Below are 24,619 nucleotides of genomic sequence, written 5' to 3' on the forward strand. Positions count from 1 at the left end.
CCTTGCAAAAATGTGCGTTAGATGCAACTAATAATTATCCAAGGTATTGTGCTAACAAGGACACAGGAATAACTTCACTACCTCAATTCCGAAGGTGCCCATCTTTAATATTGGTCTTAATAATTACAGTTTTCGTCGGATAAAGAAAATCGTCAAAATCAACTAAAAATAGCCCAACTTATCGCGTCATTAAATAACTTTTTATTGACGCGATAACTTCACGGACATTAAATCATTTTACTAAAATTTTTCATACATTACAACAGTCAAAATAGTCGTGAAAATGATATGAGTCCTTTAGCTTTAAACCGTAGCTACGAAATTATTTGTTAAGTATGACAGAAAGAAGCCTACCAGTCTGAGCATTTTCATTTCTAAATAAGAGTCAATGAAATATTTTAAATTCCGTAGAATTGAGTTTATTGAAGAACGATAAAATGCAATAAAAGTTTTAAAACAAAACAGAAAAGTAAAAGTGATTAAATAAGAAAACAGAAATTAAAATGGAAAAAGAAAATTCAAGGAAACTTAGGATCAGTCAAATATTTCATTTCTTTGCGATTTTTTTCTGCTTTCGTTGTTGGTTGTTTACGTATGCCTTAATTTGTTGCCAAGGACGCGACTGCAATACTGGATCAATTCGTTTCTGTCTTTCGATTTCACCTTCCACTGGCAATGTACCTTTCTTGAAATGGTCCGCGAAAGCCTGGTGCACGCAAGATATTTCTTCTTGGCTCCAACGAATTCTCGTACATTTTCCTGAAAGTGGAATAGAGTGTGATCGTTGATTGGAATGCTTGTGTTCAGTGTAGAGAGCACATGAAACTGGAAATGACAGTCAAATTTTGCTTCGATTCTCGGTAAATTGTGCTGATGTTATACAAATGCGAAGCAACGGTTTTGATATGACTGAGCAAAAACATGAAACCAATTAGACAATACAGATACTTACTCTTCTCAGCTCCAACAGCAACCTTTCCGATTCTATTTGACGAGCTTAATTCCATCTCATCCAGTTCCATTTCATTCAGTTCCATACCATCAACAGTCATTTCGGTGTCGATCGTTTCAGTGCGATCGTCCGTACCAGTGCAATCGTCCGTTACAGTGCGATCGTCCGTTCCAGTGAGATCGTTCATTCCACTGCGACCGTCCGTTCCACTGCGACCGTCCGTTTCAGTGCGATTCTGTGTTTCGGTGAGATCGTTCGTTTTGCCACTGTTTGCCATGTTCATATTTACATATCCACCATTACCAAATTCATCTTCCTCATCATCGCTGAATTCATCGAACTTTCCTGACGCCTTTTCGAGCAGCTCAGCCATTTGCACCACTTCGCGGTCGATGGTATTTTGACGATAAGTGTCTCGATGTATTTTTTCGTCGTGGCCCAAAAACTTTGCAACTTCCGCCACTAAGGCATCATTGAGCTCCAATGATACGCATGTGGTCGCCATGTGCTTACGTAGATTCGTTCCACGAAGGCTGGACGGATTGCTTGCGCCACATGAAACGGAAATCTTACGTAACAATTGGCATGCATCGATGACTCTAATTCGATGATGTGACGACGATGGCAGTTCGAACAGAAAGTTATTCGTGGTACATATACCAGCCATTTCTCGAGTATTTATGAGTAGTTGGATGCCTGCATCAATCGACGGTTTGAGTAACGCTGGTACGGTTCGTCCTTTTTTACCGCGAATCTTCATTCGTTTAAATTTACGTGCCACCAATTTGGCTTGTGGCGACAACGTTGCCAACATTTGCTGGTTAGAATCATCGTCGACACATTCGCGTAGAAGAAATTCTTGTACAAGAATGTTCTGCACTTCACCAATGCGACGCCTGTTAAACACGATTATCCATGCCATGGTCATTTCTGCTAATTTTAACCATTTTTCGTAGGTGAATGTTTTCGATAGCTCACGAAAACTGGCGTTTCTCTCAGAATTGATGTAAGTGATCAATTTCTTCACATCTTCCATTGTGGGAATGTTTTGTTGTTTCATGCGGCGCATTTTTGCTTGCGTTTCAGCGACAAGCCTATTGATAGATATATCGATGTCGGTATCCATATAAGCTAGGAAGTCTTCGGTTTCAATTTTATTTTCGCGATCTCTCAAACGAATATACTCAGCGCTGAGGTACTTTCCAATGGCTTTAACGAAAGTGACCGCAAATGATGCCATCGCTGGCGCACCAAATTCGCTTGTGTGTGGATCGAATCGAGCTACGTTCCGGATTGCGGCAACCAAAGCGTTGTATTGTTCAACGTGATAAATTGATGCGAAGTCTTTGATTGTGGGATTTATTTTTCTTATTTCGATTAAAACTCTTCCAGTCAATCGTAGTCGCGCTCGTATCATATTTTCTTGGTAATGGGGCGTGTACTTGCAACACATTTTGTTTCCAAAAACAATCAAAAGCCAGTCGAATCGGACAAGACGAACGACTTCGTCTTCGCGCATGATTCCCATCACCTTAACTAATCGATCACTTGCGAGGTCGTGAATGCGTGCTTCAGCGATTGCAGCCAATTTAATCAAGATTCGCTGGTCTTTAATTCGGTTCGACTGCGTGTTAGCTGGACATTCAGCAACGTGGTGACGTAAATTTTTTTTCGTATAGGGACCAAAGCAGAATACACATGTTGTCCACAAGAAAGCCTGATGTACTGAGTTTCCGCTTGGTCTGCGACTTGGTATTAACTCGTTTTTGTTAATACTAGCATCTGCATTCCATAAATACGTTCCGATTTTTCGCAAGGAGTCTTGTATGAGGCGTCTCTCTTTTGATCCTAGAATTATAAATGAAAACACGTAAATATTTCAAATTATTCACGGTGTGCGTTAAAAGATTTTAAGTAAGGAGTTGAATGCAAACTTGTGGTTATTGTACATTATTAGTTTCTCAAAAATATTTCCGTTTACTACGGAGTGAGCACACGGCAGAGTAAAATAAACCAGGCAGGATCGGTTCATTTTCGAAACGTCAAATAAGGGACCTAATAAACTGTATGAAAGTGAACTCGAATGAACACTGACATAAATTGAAAAATCTTATTCGCAAAAAATATAGGGCTACCAGATTATTCAGGTTCCTAGTCAAATCAGCGCTCCGGCCTGGTTAACTTTATTCTGTCGTAAGTGAGCATCAGTATTCGAAGTACGAATTGATCAAATTCGAGGCAGACGGTAAGGGCAAAGCACTTGACTAAAGTTATAGATGACGAATCCGAAATAAAAATGTCAGTCTGTCTGTGGACCGCAAAACTTACGTAAATCTGAACCATTTTAAAAAAATATCTGACAGGTAATGGCAAAAAAGTATTCAAAAAAGCTTGGTCAAGGTTTTTGGGATACATTTACATAGGTTTTGCCCGTATAAAGTGGATCGATGGCGCAAATGTAAGGTATTGACCACACCGGGAACAAATAAAAGTCTCAAAAGTTCGAAAAGAGACGTCTCACTGTCTCAAATCCTTTGTATTGTGAGACGTGAGACGTCTCTTTTCGAACCTTTGAGACTTTTATTTTTACTAGGGCGATCACTGAATCATGAGGTAGAGCCATTAATTCTGGTTTCCGCTTAAAAATGCTCGGCGTAAAAAGCACCGGGAAGGATTTCTACTGGTTAAAATTCGTCTTTCTCGTTTTTTAACCAATAAAATCCTTTACGACGAAATTTTTGAAGAGGAAATCAAGCCTTTGAGTGTCTTGGATCCTCTTTTGGACATTTTGGGATTATTAAGGTGGCTGTAGATTGGGACTACGTCGCATCGTCTGCTACGTATTTTCTGGCTGTTCATTACTATTAGCCGACACAGACAGCATGTGATCAATTGCAGAATGTATTTCACTAGAGTTCTCACGGAAAATCGTGATTTTGATTTGAACAAATTTCAAGGAATTTTCACTAGCTTCTCTTGCACACATTCCTACCATTTCATACCCTACCGATTCCGCTGAATCAAGTGGTGCGACTGAAAAACTAAAAAAATTGTTGTGGCATCTCGCTTAGTGCTTCAACTCAACTAATTTTATCCGAAATATCACATGCTTGTTCAATGTCGGTTCGACCAAATGGTATATTATGCACTCGAAAAGGAATGAGAGTCAAATATTAGTGAAATTCTTTCGAAGAACCACGAGATTTCTTTTTGAGGAAGGTGTAAGAGAGGTAGCATTTAAGGAAGTTATCAAGAAAATCCCAAAACAATATTTTATCGTGATCGTGGTAGGCATATTTCATTTGCAAAAAAGTGTCGCTTAAATCAGAAATGTTGATACAAAACATACTTTGCGGAAAGCGAAGCAATTTTTTTATGTCCTCTTCCTCTGCGTGCATTGTCTCCAAATGTCTGGATACTTTTGAAAACCGCTTTAGACAATAAGGGCAGCACAGCTTCTTGGTTGTTTTATCGGTAGAATTGCGGACGAACATATTCGTATTGTCACACGAACGTTTCGGTTTTTCTTTTAGTGACTGAAGTATCGTCTTGAATAAATTAGTTAATTGTTAATGCATATTGAAGTAGGCTCTAATGGAAAGTGAATTTGTAAAAAAAATATTCGATTGCATTTTTAATTAACATCTTCTACCAATACAATGTAAGTAGCTCAATAGACGAAAGATTGAACACATTGCAACATATGTAGGAAGCACGTAAACTATCCATTAATATATGTGAGAAGAAACCCAACTTTTTTGTGTTTTGGTTGGTCTTTCAAAGAATTTGAAATATTTTGTTTCCTTGAGAAAAGCATTGATCGTCCATCGAATAATGCTATAGACAGATCGAATAGAATCTTATTCAGCAGAACAATGCTCACATCTAAAAAGAATATAATCACGTACATTTAGGCTGAGCTCACGTAAAGAACGTATCACCATATTACGCATTTTAATGACATTTGCACTAAATAGCCTCAATACGAACAACACACACTCTACGGATAATAGCGGCAGAGTCAAAATGACCCAAAACTATATCGGCTAAATTTGAAGTTTTTGGACAAAATGATGTATGGACGACTTGTACATTATCAAAAATAAGGGGCACCTTCCATACATCACTTTTCGATTGGACCACAGGTACCACCCGGAACCACCTGGAACCACTTGCAAAAATCAAGCAAAATTTCGACTCTGCCGCTATTATCCGTAGAGTGTGTGTTGTTCGTATTGAGGCTATTTAATTTGCACTGCGACAGATGCATAATTACAACAGGAAATTCAATAACTTTCAATTTGTGAATCAGCTTTAGAATATATATTCTAAAATGTCAACAAAACGTGTGATCGAGTACAGTGCGATTAAGGATGAATCGTTTAAGCTCCGTTTACTAAATAAAATTAAACTCGGTTCAATTTTGGGGTTCGTTTACTTAACAATTCTCTCACAAATAAGCCAAAGCAGTGATCTTGCTTGCTCGAGTTCGGACCGTTTCGGGGTTTCATTTCAAAGTGCTTTCAACTCACATACACAACTGTGTTTCTTTTCAAAAAAATTTTACCACGTCTATACATTGTGTTGAAAACGTTTTGAAACGAAAGTCATTAGTATGTGCTATGTTGAATACACTTTGAAACGAAAGCCTCAAACGGTCCGAACTCTCTCAGAGTGTTGTTCTGCTAACATAACATTCTTATCGGTCTGCCTAATCGCATCATTCGAGGTGAGTCAACAAAAACAGATAAAACTATTGAGTCATTCAACCGTTATTCGTGTGTTTCGATTATTTTCAATTTTTCGGTGATGTAGAATGTCTATTTTGAACATTTCGTTTATAAAATTTGGACGCAGAAAACCAATCGCGAAAAATAAAATTAATTTCAACAGTAAGTTGAATTGTGATAATGGTAATTAGATGCGAAATAGATTGATCCCATACAAAAAGTTTTTTCCGGTGATAAATGACTCATGAAATTGTGAAATGTGTAAATTCCTTCAGGAGGAAGCGCGGAACTTTTGTTTGAGGATCTTAACCATAGTTTGATCTTTTTCGATATTAACTTTACGGATTTTTTTTCTTGACTCTTTAACTTTTGTGTAATGTAAGTTAGAACATAACCAAAAAAAAATTGCAATCAAATTTTTCGATTTCGTTTTGACAGAAAACTCAAGTAAACATAACAAAAATAAAACATACCAATTCGCCCACTGTGAATCGCGTATCTTTAGGACCATTTTGTACAACAGTCCCTTCTTTCATTTCTCTGCGGAACCGTTAGAAAATTTTAGGTTTAAAATACTAAACTGCTTCTAATTCCCCGTTATTTATCAATAATCAATCGATAATTACCTTGCAGTTTCGATCACAGCAGTTGATTTTGGCTGCACTGGAATCATGTCAGACGATCTAAGGACGGATGTATCTTGACAGATTTCATCATGAACGACTTCGGAAGATGCAGATTGCTGAAAGACCGGACGGCTGCCGACGACAACAGATGTTAACGATCCCTCAAAAGTTGGTGGGTCACCGCAACCAATTGATGGTAACAACTCAACACAGTCGGATCGATAGCTGACGTTAACAGTTGGAAACGATGTTTCCATACAGATGCGCCTTGGTGCGGCGGAAGTTCGTCCGGTCGGTGCATTTAGTAACACAACTTTATGGAGTTGTCCTTCAGTGACGAAAGCAGATGACGCCAACGGCACGTAATCCTCAAAGAGCAGCTTAGCGCTGTCCAGCTCTTGTTCCTGCCAAAAATCTTCTGACTCAGTCAGATAGATATCTTCAAATTGAAGCAGGCCTTCGATCAGTTTTCCATTTTGCCCATCTTTGAGATCCATTGGAATAATGGATCCAATGTTTAAGTTTATCGTTTCTTGTGACATTGTCGACGTATTGTCTATTTACAATCCCAAAAGTTATCCAATTTACTAATTAACGTTAAAATTAACTCATAAAAATTAATTCAATTCAATAAACTTACGTGAAATTACAATTTCTTTTTTCTCGACAAAACGTAACCACGCGTATGATGAAAAATTTTCAGAATAAAAAATCTAAGGCTACTAGGAATGAATTGTTTTCGATCTCGATCAACTTTAAACGCATTCATTTGTTGAAGAAAATATCGTTTGATGGATATCAATCGATATTACAATGTTTGTTTTAGAGAGCCATCACTTTCACTTTAAGGTTGAGATACGGAAAATTATATTGTGATGCCGAATTTTTTCAGTCGAGATACGGTACTTTCATTGAGATTCCATCACTTTGTCATCACAATACGGTCTTTCAATGAAATATCAACATTTTATATTTGATCGGATGGTTGTACATTTTCAGTAGAGATGCGATCTTTCAATGAGATTAAATTTATTTTAATCGAGAAACCAAAATTTTGGAGAAGAATAAAATTTTGTTTATTAAGCTTACGCCGATTTTGAGAAATCATTTTGTCTACATTTTATTTCCAATTTTTTACATCAATTATTCTGTATTTCAATATGAATTGTTTCTAAAAACTTAGAGTCTCCGAATCTTCTATTAAATTGATATATATATATATATATATATATATATATATATATATATATATATATAGAACGGATGCCACTATTGTGTTTAAAATTTTACAGGAAATGTGGCGAATAAATGTCCGTTTTAATAAGTATCAGTTGGCCGACGGAGGAACAAAGTACGATTCATAAAAAAAAATTGTGTTCGAATACAAGTTCACTGCCCTTATATAGAAGAATGTACCACATCCGTCGCAAGTACTACCAACCTCCCAAGGACTGTAATCCATGATCCAAAAATTATGCACAATGAACCACCTGTTTTGTTAGCAGTCACGATATATCCGTTGACGTCATCCTGTCTGATAAACTTTTTCGTTTGAAATTTAATCAACAGTTTTGTTCAAAATTATAAAATATAAAATTTTCACAATGTTGTCCCGCTCATATAAATGTGTCACTTTACGATGTTCCCTCGGATGTACCACCTTTTTTATTATAAAATATTTCTCTACATACTCACCACCCAAAAAATTGAAAACAATTTTATTATTATTGCGAGATAAAGCCAGTCGCGTTTCGTTTTAAACGCAGAACGTGCCTTTCATGCTAAAATTTATATTTAATACGTTTCCCCCCAATGATTGACATCATCATTGGATGTGTAGTAAGTATACATATTTAACTATGCAAATTAAAACAAAAGTTTGAAACCAAACAAATTGAAAAATTGAAACAGAGTTTTTGGAAACATTTAGTTATTTAAAAATACTTTATGGCATTGGGCGTACTGACTTTGAGCGCAAACATTGGGCTATTATTAATAGTACTTTTTCCCGTGCTAATAAATTTCAGTATACAGCTCTGCAAAATAGTTTAAATATTAGCTGATCGTTTAGTTGGACAGTTTTGGACGTTTGAAATTAAAACCGAATCAGAACAAAGGAATATTAATTGACGATGAGTTGTGATATTTGACGATGTGTGATATTAACTTCTTATTATCTACAACACTACTGAAAACAAACCCGGCCATTACCTCTCATAATTCTTAGTATAGTTAAACACGAACCACAAAATTTAATCATATCGACCGAAATCCTGTTCGCATCAGTCATGAAAGTAGTGCTCCACTCAGAAATTAACCGGAGCGATAAGGATTCTTTCTTTTTTTTTGAATAAAGAGTTATATATTAAAAAAAAAAAAAAAGTTGTCCAGGAAAATCTAATCTTTCAAAAACAGTTAGTTATCTGCTATCGACAACGATGACAAAAATAAGCGATAGTTCCAAATAGCATTCATTTATATAGAAAAATCGAGAAAAATAACAATTGAAGTAAAAGACCTCGTATCAAACACAGCGGAATTCTTCAAACCAAAAGAAGTAGCAGATTGAATGAATATAATGCGATACGTTAGCCGTTTCTAAAAAGTTAAATTGTTAATGTCACTGATAGAAAATAGAAAAGACCGGATGCTTACGTGTGTTGTGTTCATGTACAGTGTTTTCGATATCTCATGCTGAATGAATATCGTGAATTGGATTGAAACTGTCGGTTCTTATAATTCTCGTCTTGTTTATACGTTTAATATTTTCCTCAAGGGAACGACTGCTCCCGTCGAACGAGTTGCCTCAGCCACACTGCCACGTTGGTTGGCGTGTTTCCCTACGAGCGAATTTCTATAGTAAAAATGTTTACGATACAATTCTAATTTGCATGCTTTTTGAAGATCCGACGATAAAATATTTTGCATTTTTAATTCTGTTCACAAGAAAGTTCAAGAAAAAGTTTGGTTTGTAGAGTCATGAGATTTCTAGGGTTAAAATACCGTAGATAGCAGATATGATATGCTCATAATAATGTTTTCCTCATAAAATCCTACTGCCAGTAACCGCACTATGTAAGGTGCTGTGCTATTTTTACCATCAATCATTAACCTGTCTACGCACCACGAACATAATAAAAACGTGTAAACGTGTATTATATCACCTGAATTGAATCTAAAATGGAATCTTTGAGCTATTCATAGTTCTAATCGCAAGCGATCTTTATTGATGCGTAAAATAAGAAAATAATGAAAGTTTATACGAAGCACACAACACACAGTATACGTGTAACTCTATCATATTTCATACAAAAAGTTGAAATTGAAGAATAATGAAAAAGCCTGGAAGAATATTAGAACGTTGACATCATATTAAACTTGTAATGCATAACAAACTACGGAAAATTCATCAAAAGCCTTTTTGCTCTGAAAATTTTACAATATCAATTCACTTTCCATGTTTGATCCTTGAGGTAGGTATTAAATTTAGTGACTGCAATGCAACGCTCTTCCATCAACCTTCAAAATTAAAGGTTGAAATTATCATTTCAGCCTTCTTATGGAAACGTGTGCCGTAGATCACGATTTAAGTGCTCAAGATTGAATTTGAATCTGCAATTCATAAGCCGACGTACCTTAGTATACACGCTCCTGTTAATGCTCGCGCGCAATCCTTAAATTTTGTCAGTGTAGTAGGTATGTACTATCAAATTTATCGATCTGCAATCACAGAATATTTATCTCAAATTTTATTTCATATTGATGGTGTTCAAGAATCGCAAAACTTCTATTTTGTAATAAATATTTCAAAATGTAACTCGTTGCAATGAACCAAATAATAATCATTCTATGTTCGTTATACAGCATTCTTCACTGATACTATGCAACTATACTGCACATGTAACAATATAATGCATGAGCAGAATTCCTCTGGGTATAGATTTCTACAACTTTGGAAAAGAATATATATTTGTGAAGCTTAAGTTTTGCCTCTGCAAATTGAAAATAGTTCTTCCGAATATAATATGGGAAAAGGGTGACATGACAACCAAATTATTGAGATCCGTACTGGTATAAGTGTTCAGTTTCATCATGATTTTTTTTGTGAATTTTCAGAATTCATTAGCAAACCATTATATCTCGCATACTCTGGATTAAATCTAATAGTTGATCGAAATTCTATAAACTTTTGTAACGTCTAGGGTTTTTTGCTTGATGTGAAAATATGGTTGCATTAGTTGAACATTAGCGAGTGCTAGAAGCAAGCTAGCAGATGTTAACATCAGGCTAGGCATAAAAATTGACTTACCGTCAATACGATGGAATAAAATGTAGATGCAAAAGTGTAGCGTAAGTTCACCAGCAGAGCAAAAAATAAAGAGTTTTTGTAAATGAGGCATTGAAGTTTTCACAAGTTTGTATTTTTAATTATGGTATGACTCCAATGTGCACCGTTTAAGTTTATCTGAACTTCAAATTGTACAGCGGTTCGTAAGAAAATTGCGAAATGGCGACGAAATATTTTTGAGTTTTTACTGTTTTAAGACAATTGATCAGAATTGTTTTTACCCATGACGTTCTTGATGTGGGGCAACTTACACATACATATATTCATCGCCACTGAAAACGGCCTTTGTCACATCTTAGGCGGCTGACAAAATTGGATCGATTTAGGGTCGTACTTTGTAATAGTAGATTATTCACCTGTGTCCAGATGTTTATTTAGACCAATACCCTCTCTAGCAACCAAACTTCGTTTTGACGCAGTCAAAATGCCACCTTATTTTGACAAATGTGACACTGACTTTTTCTCGTAATAGGGTTGCCGTGCCGCGCTCTTTTTTAAAGCAATATTAACGCCACACGAAAAAGACAAACTTTAAACTTTATTTCATTTTTGCACACCAAAATAACGGAACAACACACCAAAAAACACGTCACAATCACAAATTATTCATGTTCGAACGCCGAAACGGTTAATCAAGACGTAATATTTTCAACACAAAAAATGAAATCGCTGCTCATACTTCATTTAATTTATTTTTAAAAGTGTAAAATTTTCTATGACAGAATACACTGTAAAGTTTTACCACCTTAATTTTCCTAGTTTGGTTGCTAGAGAGGGTATGGATTATATTAAACCGGGAGATAAAAAAATCAAAAAGGGAAATATTTTTGGAGATAAAAAATTCACAGTTGGAGATATGAAATTCATAAAAGGAGTTAAAAACAATTAATATAGGAGAGATAAAAATCAAATTTCGAGATAGAAAATACAATCTTGGAGATAATAATTTCGTTTTGGAGATAAATATTTAAATTTTGGAAATAATTAAAATAGTAAAAGAGATAAATTAATTGAAAATGAAGTTAAAAAACATAAAAGAGGAGATAAATATATATTAAAATGGAAATATTTAATTTAAAAAGGGAGATACCGAAATTAATAAAATGGAGATAAAATAAATTTAAAGTTGAGATATAAAATTCAAAAAATGGAGATAAAAAAATTTGAAATGGAAGTAAAAATCGAAGATAAAAAATTCGAAATTGCAGATAAATATTTAACGCGTTTACAATTGTGGAGCGGTTTGACAGATGGAAAGTTGGTTTCTTCGGCAAAGTTGTTGTCTGAAAGTGACCACACCACAGTGTACGCTTCTATGTAATAGTGACCACCCCCTCGATTTTTTTAACTTTTTGTGTGAAGCAGATGGAAAGTTGGTCTCTTCGGCAAAGTTGTTCGGTATTGAAACAGTGGTTGTGGTGTGGGGTGTAGAAGGGTACGGGTTTCACCAAATTGATGGTTTTCAACAAAGGGAAATGGAAAAATGTGTACGTGAAACGGAAAAATGTCTACGGGGAACGAGGTGTTTTTCGATAATAGGTGTTTAACACGCCGAGCGATCCGGCCCATTGCCCCGGAGCGAAGCGGAGGGCCGCAATGCGAGCCGGGCGCCGGAACGGTGTCGGTAACTTAGGTGTTAATTTTTTTTCTCTGGCTTCGTCTAATAATTAGTCTGTGTAACTCATTGCAAATAAAAAGCGTTTTAACACGCCGAGCGATCCGGCCCATTGCCCCGGAGCGCAGCGGAGGGCCGCAATGCGAGCCGGGCGCCGGAACGGTGTCGGTAACTTAGGTGTTAATTTTTTTTCTCTCGCTTCGTCTAATAATTTTTCCGGGGCAGAAATGTGCTGAAATTACTGCGACTGGCAGATGGAGTGTTTATTAGTCACAAACCCTTAAAGGGCCTTTTTACATAAAGCAAAATCAGCTTTTAGTGACCATTCCCTCGAGCAGATGCAGAGTTAGTTTCTTCGACAAAGAATTATTCTGTATTGAAAGAGTGGTTGTGTGGAAGGGACCAAAGTGTAAGCTATTGAGCTATTGTGTGTTACTGACCACCCCCTCGATTTTCGTATATCTCTTTTAAGCAGATGTAGAGTTGCTTTCGAACAGGTGTTTCTCAATAACAGGTGTCTGCCCGGTCTAGCTTGCTAGGATGCGACATGGCACGAAGTGCCACGGGATGCAGACTAGTTATTTAAGAGTTGTAAGGTTGCAACTTCATTTCAGCTGCGGTCTGTTTTCTAGTTTTCGAACTCAAGGAAGATAAAATAGTTACAAATGTGAGTCGTTGTTCAAAATCCAGATACAAACCCTTGTGAATGGGTTAACACAATTCACCTTAATATCCATCTTAAGATATATAGTTCCACTGTTCTAACTCAAGTAAACAACTTGAAGCGCTGCAGGCTAATTTTTTAAGATTTTTCGATTTACCACTCATGTGTGCTAGATTCGTCTCTAATGATAACGATCTTCAACTTTTTTTTACAAAAACGAAAAAAGAAAAAAAAGTAAGATTTTGCGGTGAGGGTCAAACTTTAAAAGTTTAGGCTTTTTATAAAGTCGAACAACTATTACTAAAACCAATACTTTAAGGTATAGATTCTTAGAAATTTTATATTGTATCAATACAGTTAGAGACAATGCAATTTCAGGATGAATTTGCTTCAGCTGTTTTTAAGCTAATCCAAATATAAAAACAAAACTGTTTATAGGTTTCTTTCATCGTACAGTAAAAACCCAATGAAAGTATACTCAATAGGTGGGTAAATCCACGTATTTTGTGACAGTGATTTTTCTCTTTCACTCTCACAACATCACCACTGTATTGTAGCGATAGCGCTCTACAATATCCATTTTCACATTTGGTAACATGACTTACGGTGTGTTTTTTCGCATCTTCTTTGGTGCATATTCGTACATTGAAAAGAGACAAAATTCTGTTTTGGTAACATGACTTACGCTGGAATTTCCCAGGTATGGTCTAATGTCAAAATTTCTATGGAGTGTAGGAAATAGCAATTTCATATAAACAAACTCACCTTTCAATGATTTTAATTGAGAGGTGAATTTTTTAGATAAAATCGCTATTTCCTCCGGATTGTATGGACATTGGAAAGACTGACTCGAAGGAGTGACGAGAGCAATTTCCTCAATCTATTTTACATCATGAAAACTAAAAAGGTGTTTCATAAAAAGAGGCCCTAGAAACCAAAATGGTCCAGGGCGCTGAATATGCTGGATGCGGCACTGTGCCTGCCACTACAATTTTGCACAATTAGAGCGCTTGCTATGAAAACTGACTCAAGTTTCAAAAATTTGTATGCACATTACATGACGTAATAAAATTCAAAAATTGAGATAATTTTCACTAAATTTTGGAATTAAAAAAATTAATTTTGGAAATAAATAAAATAAAAAAGATGATAAAAAACTAAATTCTGAAAATGAAAAATTTAGTTTTGGAGATAAATGAATATATTTTACAGATAAAAAATTTAATTTTGAAGATAAATATATATTAAAATGAAAATTTTAAATTAAAAATTGGAGATAACGATATTACAAAAATGGAGATAAAAAATAATTAAAATGAAGATATTAAATTCAAAAAAGGAGACGGTATGACTCCAAATTTAATTTTATTATCTCCTGTTTTTAATTATTTATCTGCAATTTCAAATATTTTATCTTCGATTTTTAATTTTATACCTCCATTTCTGTTTTTTATATCTCCTTTTTTGATTTTTATATCTCCTTTTTTGATTTTTATATTTCCTTTTTTGATTTTTATATCTCCCGTTTATTACTATCCGAGAGGGTATTGTTTAGACACATAAACTCATACGTCGCAACGTTCGACTCAGTTTGTACTACAACAGGTCGCGCGTGTATGTGTAGACGCCATGTAGTTTTTTTTAGAACGAAAAATAATCAAGTTTCGACTAAACGGATCATTTAAAATCTATTTTTTGTTGTGTTTCATCTCAGGATTTCTGTAAATTAATTAGCCTTTCGATTGCCGAGAAATGTGACATTGTAATCAATATGTAAAAAAGTGTAAGGCCTCAGTGCGCAGCAAATATTCGTTTATTCGTTCAATCGAAAATCTATTTATTACGATAAAGAGATCATCACAGTTTATTTGTAATTTATTTTGATAAAAAAAAAACGAGACAAAAATGTTTGTTACGGGAAGAGAACTCACGATCTTATGCATAAAAAGATTACGCTCTAGCCAATTCGGCCACTGAGATTCATGACTCTACTTAGTTTTGTTGTCATGAAACCCCGCATGTATGTAGAACATAAGCACATGAGCAATGAACATATATGTAGTAGTAGTAGTAACTTTGTCGCAGGTAGTCCAATCAATTTAAAAAGTACATAAGGAACATGTACGACAAAATGTCGCTTGTGTATGTGTAGACGTCATGTGAACCCTTTCACTTTACTTAATTTATTTATAATCAAATTTTGATCAAACGGATTGTCGTTATTCAAAATTATGTTGTGTAGTGTTTTATCTCAGGATTTCGGTATCGCAATTAGTTTTTCGATTGGACAAATATCTGCATAGAAATGTGTAACTACAAATAATGTGGTGTAATCAAAATGAAAAAGGCTAAGGTCCCGGTGTACAGAAGACATTTCTTTCGGTTGAAAATCTCCCTACGATACCGGAGATCAGTTAATTAACAGTTTTTTGATAACAGAATAAAAAAAAATGGAAAAAAAATGTTTGTTGTGAGAATAGAACTCAAGATCATGTGCATAAAATTGACGCGCTCTAGCCGGTTCGGCCACCAAGATTCACGATTACGTTCCGATTTGTTGCCATGATTTTGTTTAATTGTCACACATGATGCTTTCGTACACATAAACCAAACGTTTGTGTTTGTATGTCTTCGAGTTTATATACAGAAACGCTGAATGTATGAAATAGTCACACATATGGAAGATAAAATATCGTACTGCCATGTGAGAAAAATCTCGAATCACTTCTTATGTACATATCGCTTCGCAATATGTATGTAATAAGTAATTCTCGATTTTCTCTCACATAGCAGTAAAATACTATGATACACTCAAAGACTTGGTGGTCGAATGGTTAGGACAGTAGGCCTGTTCATTTTAGAGAAATAGTCTCAAATTCATCTGGCATGGTGTTTATCTGGTCCGGAAGGCTAAAATATTGGACCCGTATTTTTTTTTTGAATTTTAAAAAATAGTTTAAATCTGGGGAGCGAAGCATTTGTTCAAATGTACGAATGCGTTGGTTAGAAGAGTAAAAAAGATATACACCATCATTCTCCTCTCTTCTAACCAACGCTTTCGTACATTTGAACAAATGCTTCGCTCCCCAGATCTAAACTATTTTTTAAAATTCCAAAAAAAATACGGGTCCAATATTTTAGCCTTCTGGACCAGATAAACACCATGCCAGATGAATTTGAGACTATTTCTATAAAATGAACAGGCCTATTAGGAGGTTCCGAGTTCGAGTCTCGGTCGGGTCACTGGTTAACTTCAAAATAAAAAACGGAAATAAAATTTACCCTAGAAGAGTAATAAAATTATATCCCTAGAAAACCAGAATAACGTATGTCTTAGAGTTTATATACAGAAACGAGTAATGTATGAAATAGTGAAAGACATGGAAGATAATATATATTACACACTTGTCACGAAGAAGTCGAGGCTTGCCGAGACTGATAGTGACAAGTGAGTACTCTATTTTATCACATAAGCGAAAACGAGACAACAACATAGACCTGAAGTGTAATTTTTGAATTAAACTTCTAGTTAAGTAATTTTGACATCCGAACATGTGATAAACTAAATTAATTTTGTAAAAAAAATCTGTGCATTTTAGAGGCATACCGTAGAACAATTTTTTGTTTAGAATAATGTTCTGCGTCTAATTCGTCAAGACTTCAATGCCCATTGTTCAACGCGTTCAGGTATAATGTACAATGTTTCAATAATAAAAACGAAGAAAATTTAATTTCAAATCAATATTCACTTACAATTGAAATTGCTAATTAGACCCCATTGTGTTACAACTACGCTAAGTAGAGGTTAATGAGATGCATTATTAGCGGTAGATATGATAGCCGGTGAGCAAATTTTCAAGTTTTCTACGAATTTTAAGGATTTTCTTTGTTTTCAAAAGGATTTTCTTAAAATTTCAAGAATTTTTTTGGGTATTTTCTCTGCGAGTTAGAGACTTTTTTAACAAAGAATTTTCTTTTGCAAAAAGATTTTCTGCCTCGGCTTTTCTGAAACTATTTTTTTTTTGTTATTTATGGAATTAATTGAGACTGCCGTATGATCACACATTCAATGCGTTTTAACGGTGCGTTTTAATAAGTCACATTATCACGTGACGCGGCTGACTTGTCTACTAAAATGTATAAATTATGGATTGTAGTATATATCAATTGTTATTTAGTATAACACAGTATATTCTTGGGGAATGTGCTCGCGAACATTTTAAAAAGCGATTTCCGTTAAAGTATTTCCGTATATTGATTGTTGATAAGAAGAAAGTAGCAGCATGGAGAGGAAGGAGATAATTTTCGATGGCTATTTCTATGATGTTACCGAATTTATCAAAAGACATCCAGGAGGAAGTATAATTTTAGATTATACAAAATCTGGCGAGGATGGTACCCATGCAATTCAACAGTTCCATCATCGATCTTTTGATAAAGTCAAGAAAATGATGGGATCGTTCAAGAAACGTCCAGTGACAGACAGTGATCGTATGTACTGCTTGTCTTGTAGCTCAAGTTAAACATTTATTAATTAATTCGCAATCATTTTAAGAATTCATAACTTAGCTGTTACATGTATGCACGTTTCGTTACGAATTTTTAAATTAATTAATAGTATCACATTTTAAAAGACATATCATCGGAAAATCTAATGAGACAAATTAAGAATTTTGTTTTTGTTTTCATTGCTACATCACAAAGTTGATTCAGACCCTCGAGTGCTCAAAAAGAATCGCGCCCTATCTGAAGATTTTACAAAGCTCTACAAGGACCTGGTTAAGGAAGGATTTTTCGAACCTTCTCATACTTACAATGCCGTGCGTATGGTAGAGGTGCTAGCGATGTGGTATGTTGGATACCTTCTGCTTCAATGGCCACACAATGTTGCCAAATATGCTGGAATATTTTTTATTGGTTTTTCGCAAGGACGCGTCGGTTGGGTGGGACACGAGTGTGGTCACTATTCTTTCTTAGGATTTCCAAAGTTTGATCGATATTTCCAAATGTTCTTGCACGGTAACAATTAAAATTTTAATAACCGAACGCGAAGTAGCCTCTTTGAATTCTGCCGTAATTGGCATGAAAGATTAAGTCAAAATTTTAAACAAAAGAATTCTTTTGTTTTAATTTTTTATTCATCCCCTCATGCAAATTACGGCAGAATTGTGTTTTGAATGATATGTATTAAAAAGTAAATAAATGAATCAATAAATAAATAAAATGATTTTGACTCCAAACGGCAGGAACGGTAGGTGGCACGTCTGCAACTTGGTGGAGACGGGGACACAATCGGCATCACGCGATGCCACAACGGTTAAACCATGACATTGACCTCAGCACGGTTCCATTGCTGGCATACAACACAAAAGTGGTGAAAAACAATGCTGAAGGCAAGGGATTTCTCATTAAGCATCAGGTAAATTAGTGAATCTAAACGAATGTGTCCTAATATTAAAATGATTCTCAATTCAGACATACTTCTTTCCGCTTGTCAGTCCTTTGTTGGGTGGACTATTTTGGAAATGGTATAAAGTACCCAAATTCCTCATCAAAAACAGGCTGTACACTGAAATATTGGCATTCATTGCACATTATGTCATTTACTTATATTTAGTTGGTTTCTGGGTTGGATTTTTTTCGACCTGGATGGCTTCTTCCTACATATTCTTCAACTTTGCGTTGAGTCACACTTACTTGCCGGTTACGACACAGCCAATGCATTGGGTTGAATACGCTCTAGTGCATACTGCAGACGTTGAACAAACCCGTTGGTGTGACTATTGGATGGGATTTCTGAACTATCAAATCGAACATCATCTATTTCCTGCAATGCCTCAGTTCCGACAGCCACTAATAATAGACAGGGTCAAGACGTTGGCAAAAAAACACAATCTTCCGTACATTTGTTATTCATATGCTGAAGCAATAAGGCAAACGTATTTAAATTTGCACAAAGTGTCGCAAGAATTGATCGATGCAGAGTGATATCTTTGTCGACTAGGTATTTGAATTCTAGGTAGGAATATAAAAACAGTAGCAAAGAATGCAAATACTAATAAATAAATTGACATAACAAAGGGCAAAGTCAATTATCCAACAGACTAGAGTTCTCATAACTTTTTACTTGCAACGATAACTTCGATAATCTGCTTGCTATACTCTCTTTGCTCCACTCTCGAATATCCATATCGATAAACGACCTTTTGGAAATTTGTAATCCACACTCATCCATTTTCCATCACCTATGGCCAGTCTTCATCACCGTCGCTTTCCTTAGGCTATTAAGACGAAATAATAAACCTTTAAGTTAACTGTAAGTAAAGATTATATCGGACAATCAGTTCTTCCATCCATATCTTCACTGACCACACTGTACATAGGAATACAGTTGACAATACTTATGAATGATTGGACGAACAACGGTTTAGATGGTCGGTAAGATGAATATAACGTCATTCCTCATTAACCAAAACAGACCAGGTCAACTATTGGTGTAATAGTCAAGATAAGAAAATGTTGAAAAAAGTTGAAAATACTGAAGTCCGTATGTAAAAGTGTTGTCGCTGAAAAGAGTCCATAAAAATTGCAAACCATTGGGCATACCCATACCTTGTCTCGGGTCATAGCACTGAAAATTGATTGAAAATAATTCGGGAAAAAATCAGTTTAAACTGAACATTTACACCGATGCAACTTACTTATTCAAAGGCATACACGCACACGACGAGGTGGCCGAGCGGTCTAAGGTGTTGAACTGCTAATCCAATGTGCTCTGCACGCGTGGGTTCGAATCCCATCCTGATTTTGTCGATGATTTTGTTTCTCTTTATGTTGTAGACTCGAACCTTTTACTCCATCTCATACGGATTTTTTACGGTCGTGCCATGGCTTAGCAAACTCTAGACAGATGTATTGAGTAAAGTAAACAGTTTACCTGTTGCCAAGATTATTATTTTGAGGCGTAGGACATTATTGCCAGAGCCGAAGGCGTGGCCTACAATAATGCCTACACGTCAAGATAACAGTCTGGCAGTAGGTGCATTCCATATTTTATATGTCGAGAACAGATATATCGAGATAAGTTAAAACTCGCTCGAGATTATCGTTCTAGATCGATAAATGAAAATTTCGGTAGACTGCGTACATTTTCAGAGCTGATCAAACTAACGTAAGTTAAGAATGAATTTACCAAGGTTGATCCGAATGATCGATGACTCTATAAAATCGTTAGTCTCCCCTCACCTGACAATTTTGCGGAACAACTTTTTTCTGGTTGTCTTTTTATTTTTGGCAGAAGAGTTGTTAAAGTGAGCTGCGTCGCATGTTGAAAAACATTTATTTGTGAACTCAAAGTCGAATTATTTCGCCAATAAACAGACGATTTATTAGGAAGTGTACAGGTTTGTAGTGCTTAAAAAGTCGCTGCGATACATACCCAAAAAAGGTCGAAAGGTCCGTGTGTGGAAGCGCTATAGACATCGTAAGCCAGTATATGGTTTTTGGTTTCGGAATCTCTTGGACAGCAGCGACGAAACAAGTTTGACAATGGATAGTAGAGGGTAGTCCACCAGTAGTCCAACTATACTACTGAAGCCGTTGTCCGTCGCTGTCCAAGGTTGTGACAGGAAATTGAAAAAATTTGACTGCGCTGAAGAACTTCTAAGGGCTCATCTGCCGCCATAAAGCAACTAAACCTGCATACTTCCAAATAAACCGTCACGTCTGTTTATTGGCGAAATATTTCAACTCCGAGTTCACAAATAAATATTTTTCAACATGCGACGCAGCTCCCTTTTACACAGCTCTACTGCCAAAAATAAAAAGACAACCACAAAAAAGTTGTTCCACAAAATTGTCAGGGGTCGTTAGTCTGATCATTCGGATCAAACGTGGCTTGAATTTCATTTTCATACAAGCTGGATGAGGTTTTCGCAAATTCATTCAAAGTCTGTATTTTATTGAAAGCTACAACTTCGTAGTAGTTAATGCGGTTTTATGTAATACAAAACACAAAAATGTATTCTATAATTAGAGCTAGATGAGCATGCCTCTTAAGGGTCAGCACAGGAATGTGATTATAAAAAACTCAAAAGAAAATGCATCAAACACTAGTCGAAGACGGAATAAAATGTTAAATCCAAAAGTGTAGCGTATGTCCATCAGCCTAGCAGAAACTAAAGTGTTATTGTAAATTGTTTAACACGCAATCAGGTCATGTACAATGTTGCAATAATAAAACGAAGAAAATTTAATTTCGAATCAATAATGTAATATTTCGCTTTAATTTGAAAATGCTAATTAAACCACATTTTGACATAAGCGCGCTGAGTTCATGTGAAGGGACGTTCTTACTGCATTATTAACAGCAGATATGATAGTCGGCTCGCGAATAATATCGGTTAAATAACATTGCATTACCATTTTTTTTAGTTCGGAATCTTTAAAATCCCTTAGCGAATTCAAATTTCATGCCAAAATATCAAGCACTTAATCAAGGCTATATAATTAGGGAGGAATACAGCCTTGCACTAGGGTTTGAACATCGACGACTTTTATAACTCTGATAAATCTAAAATTGTGTTTTCTAACGCACACTGTACTTAGTTTTGATAAGCATTATTAGAACGTTGTTTTACAATAAAAATACAGAGCGCAGCGGCTGTCTTGTCTGCTATATGTATAAATTTTGGAATTGTGTAGAATTAGTGTAATACAAAATATCCTTGTGTAAAGTGATCGCGAGCATTTCACAGAGCGATTTCCGTCAAAGTGGACGACCTCCAGGTAAAGTGATTGGTGATAAAAGAAAGTAGCAGCATGGAGAGGAAGGAGATAATCTTTGATGGCTATTTCTATGATGTTACCGAATTTATCAAAAGACATCCAGGAGGAAGTATAATTTTAGATTATACAAAACCTGGCGAGGATGGTACCCATGCAATTCAACAATTCCATCATCGATCTTTTGACAAAGTCAAGAAAATGATGGGATCGTTTAAGAAACGTCCAGTGATGGACATTGATCGTATGTACTGTTTGTATATTTATTATCATCAAGTGTAAAGTACTTTATTAGGCTCTAGATGTGTAACTATGGCACGTGGCCGCAGGCGGTGTAATAAACATAATACATATCGTGAGCCTAATAAAGTACTTTGCAACGAGATTCATACGACGATTTATGCAACTCGAGATCATAATGTTCGAAAACTGCGAACTTTAGATCGCTCTGTTGCATAGAACGTTGTATGAATCTCGGTGCGAAGCACTTGATTAGGCTCACGATGTGTATTATGACACGCAGGCCGCTGACACAGTTACACATCTAGAGCCTAATAAAGTACTTCGCACTCGATGTCATAAATAACTATTATCCAACGGAGGCACCTAAATTTTGCAAATTTTGCACATTATGATCCTGAGTTAGATTTTTATTTTTTCATTGTTAAATCAAGTCGATTTAGACCCTCAAGTGCTGAAAAAGAATCGTGCCCTATCAGAAGATTTTACAAAGCTCTACAAGGACCTGGTTAAGGAAGGATTTTTCGAACCTTCTCATACATACAATGCTGTGCGCATGGTAGAGTTGCTGGCGATGTGGTATGTTGGATACTTACTGCTACAATGGCCATACAATGTTGCTAAATATGCGGGATTATTTTTGATTGGTTTTTCGCAAGGACGCGTCGGTTGGGTGGGACACGAGTGTGGTCACTATTCTTTCTTAGGATTTCCGAAGTTCGATCGATATTTCCAAATGTTCTTGCACGGTAACAATTGGAACGTTTATAACGAGAAGCGATAATCAAAACTTTAAATTATTCGCTAGGAACCATTGGAGGCGCTTCCGCAACTTGGTGGAGACGGGGACATAATCGGCACCACGCGATGCCACAACGGTTGAACCATGACATTGATCTGAGCACAGTTCCATTGTTGGCGTACAACACAAAAGTTGTGAAAAACAATGCTGAAGGCAAGGGATTTCTCATTAAGCATCAGGTAAATTAGTGAATCTAAACGAATGTGTCCTAATATTAAAATGATTCTCAATTCAGACATACTTCTTCCCGCTTGTCAGTCCTTTGTTAGGCGGAATATTTTGGAGATTTTACAAAGTACCCAAATTCCTCATCAAAAACAGGCTGTACATAGAAATATTGGCATTGATTGCACATTATGTCATTTACTTATATTTAGTTGGTTTCTGGGTTGGATTTTTTTCGTCCTGGATGGCTGCTTCCTACATATTCTTAAACTTTGCGTTGAGTCACACTTACTTGCCGGTTACGACACAGCCAATGCATTGGGTTGAATACGCTCTAGTGCATACTGCAGACGTTGAACAAACCCGTTGGTGCGACTATTGGATGGGGTTTCTGAACTATCAAATCGAACATCATCTATTTCCTGCAATGCCTCAATTCCGACAGCCGCTAATAATAGACAGAGTCAAGACGTTGGCAAAAAAACACAATCTTCCGTACATTTGTTATTCATATGCTGAAGCAATAAGGCAAACGTATTTAAATTTGCACAAAGTGTCGCAAGAATTGATCGATGCAGAGTGATATCTTTGTCGACTAGGTATTTGAATTCTAGGTAGGAATATAAAAACAGTAGCAATGAATGCAAATACTAATAAATAAATTGAGATAACAAAGCGCTAAGTCAATTATCCAACAGACTAGAGTTCTCATAAATTTTTACTTGCAACGATAACTTCGAGAATCTGCTCTACTCTCTCTGCTCCACTCTCGAATATCCATATCAATCCATTTTCTATCACCCATTGCCAGTCTTCATCACCGTCTCTTCCCTTAGGCATCATTAAGATTTTCTTTATTTTTACCGAAAATTCATGATCATTTTACATGTGATGAGTATTTACATATTTTATAATTTGTAAACTTCATCTAGCTGAAGTTAGGTGTTATGCTATGTTATGCTATGCTCTGGTTTTATTTTCGATTGAAAACAATTCGGGAAAAAATCAGTTTAAACTGAACATTTACACCGATGCAACTTACTTATTCAAAGGCATACACGTACCAGGCGCGCCGAGTTCTGTACGGCGTTCCTGTCGCCCCATACGTTGCCCCATACGGTTTTACGTATTTCTTTTGTTTACCAAAATTTTGCCCCATACGAGCTGATAAAAAGTCGTACACGTACACGACGAGGTGGCCGAGCGGTCTTAGGCGTTGGACTGCTAATCCAATGTGCTCCGCACGCGTGGGTTCGAATCCCATCCTCGTCGATGTTTTTCTTTTCTCTTTATGGAGTATCCATTTCATACAGATTTGTTATAATCACTTTTTAATAGTCAAGAGCACATCAATGTGATGTTGTTGAATTTTATCGAAATTTTGCTAATCAGTAATTATCATCAATTGAATTGGTCCTATAAATTTTGTGAAAGTTTGTGCTGTGCAATTGTTGTAATCGTTTTAACGGTTTCACTGTCGTAAGTTCGAGTTTAAAGGATTTTCTAATTAGATTCATGCGTCTATTGACAGTTTTTTTTCTTTGTTTCATTTTTTATTAGAATTTGCCGAATCGTTGATCAAAAGAAGCGATTCCTTTGGATTTGTTGAATTCTTGTTGACACCTAGTAAGATTGATTTAAATCTTTTTCATTTTGGGTTTGCGTGAATTACTTTTTTTTTTAATTCAATTTC

At 35.8% G+C, this 24,619-nt stretch overlaps 2 protein-coding genes and 2 non-coding genes across 6 annotated transcripts; 3 read left to right on the forward strand and 1 right to left on the reverse strand.

The window, feature by feature from the left end:
- Positions 1 to 547: 547 nt before the first annotated feature.
- On the reverse strand, positions 548 to 6,850 carry LOC119070164. The gene is made up of 5 exons (XM_037174479.1): positions 6,309 to 6,850; positions 6,156 to 6,222; positions 4,302 to 4,488; positions 953 to 2,800; positions 548 to 759 (listed from the first exon to the last, which is right to left on the reverse strand). Exons 1-5 carry the CDS (start codon positions 6,848 to 6,850, stop codon positions 548 to 550), a joined length of 2,856 nt encoding a protein of 951 aa, XP_037030374.1.
- Positions 6,851 to 17,140: 10,290 nt separating this feature from the next.
- Positions 17,141 to 23,607, forward strand: LOC119070162 (acyl-lipid (8-3)-desaturase-like). Of its 3 annotated transcripts, none has more exons than XM_037174475.1 (4): positions 17,141 to 17,426; positions 17,640 to 17,954; positions 18,182 to 18,354; positions 18,411 to 19,002. In XM_037174475.1, exons 1-4 carry the CDS (start codon positions 17,219 to 17,221, stop codon positions 18,921 to 18,923), a joined length of 1,209 nt encoding a protein of 402 aa, XP_037030370.1. In that variant the 5' UTR covers positions 17,141 to 17,218; the 3' UTR covers positions 18,924 to 19,002. The 3 variants fall into 3 exon arrangements, with proteins under 3 accessions (XP_037030370.1, XP_037030372.1, XP_037030371.1); XM_037174477.1 differs by lacking the exons at positions 17,640 to 17,954; positions 18,182 to 18,354; positions 18,411 to 19,002 and adding exons at positions 22,394 to 22,708; positions 22,768 to 22,940; positions 22,997 to 23,607 and having other exon boundaries at positions 17,144 to 17,426; XM_037174476.1 differs by lacking the exons at positions 17,141 to 17,426; positions 17,640 to 17,954; positions 18,182 to 18,354; positions 18,411 to 19,002 and adding exons at positions 21,668 to 21,963; positions 22,394 to 22,708; positions 22,768 to 22,940; positions 22,997 to 23,607.
- Trnas-gcu lies at positions 19,661 to 19,748 on the forward strand. Its single transcript has one exon. It is a non-coding gene; the product is annotated as a tRNA-Ser (tRNA).
- A 508-nt stretch (positions 23,608 to 24,115) lies between the features above and the next one.
- Trnas-gcu lies at positions 24,116 to 24,198 on the forward strand. Its single transcript has one exon. It is a non-coding gene; the product is annotated as a tRNA-Ser (tRNA).
- The last annotated feature ends 421 nt before the right edge of the window (positions 24,199 to 24,619 follow it).

Source organism: Bradysia coprophila (assembly GCF_014529535.1).
Source record: "Bradysia coprophila strain Holo2 chromosome X unlocalized genomic scaffold, BU_Bcop_v1 contig_526, whole genome shotgun sequence".
NCBI classification, from domain to species: domain Eukaryota; kingdom Metazoa; phylum Arthropoda; class Insecta; order Diptera; family Sciaridae; genus Bradysia; species Bradysia coprophila.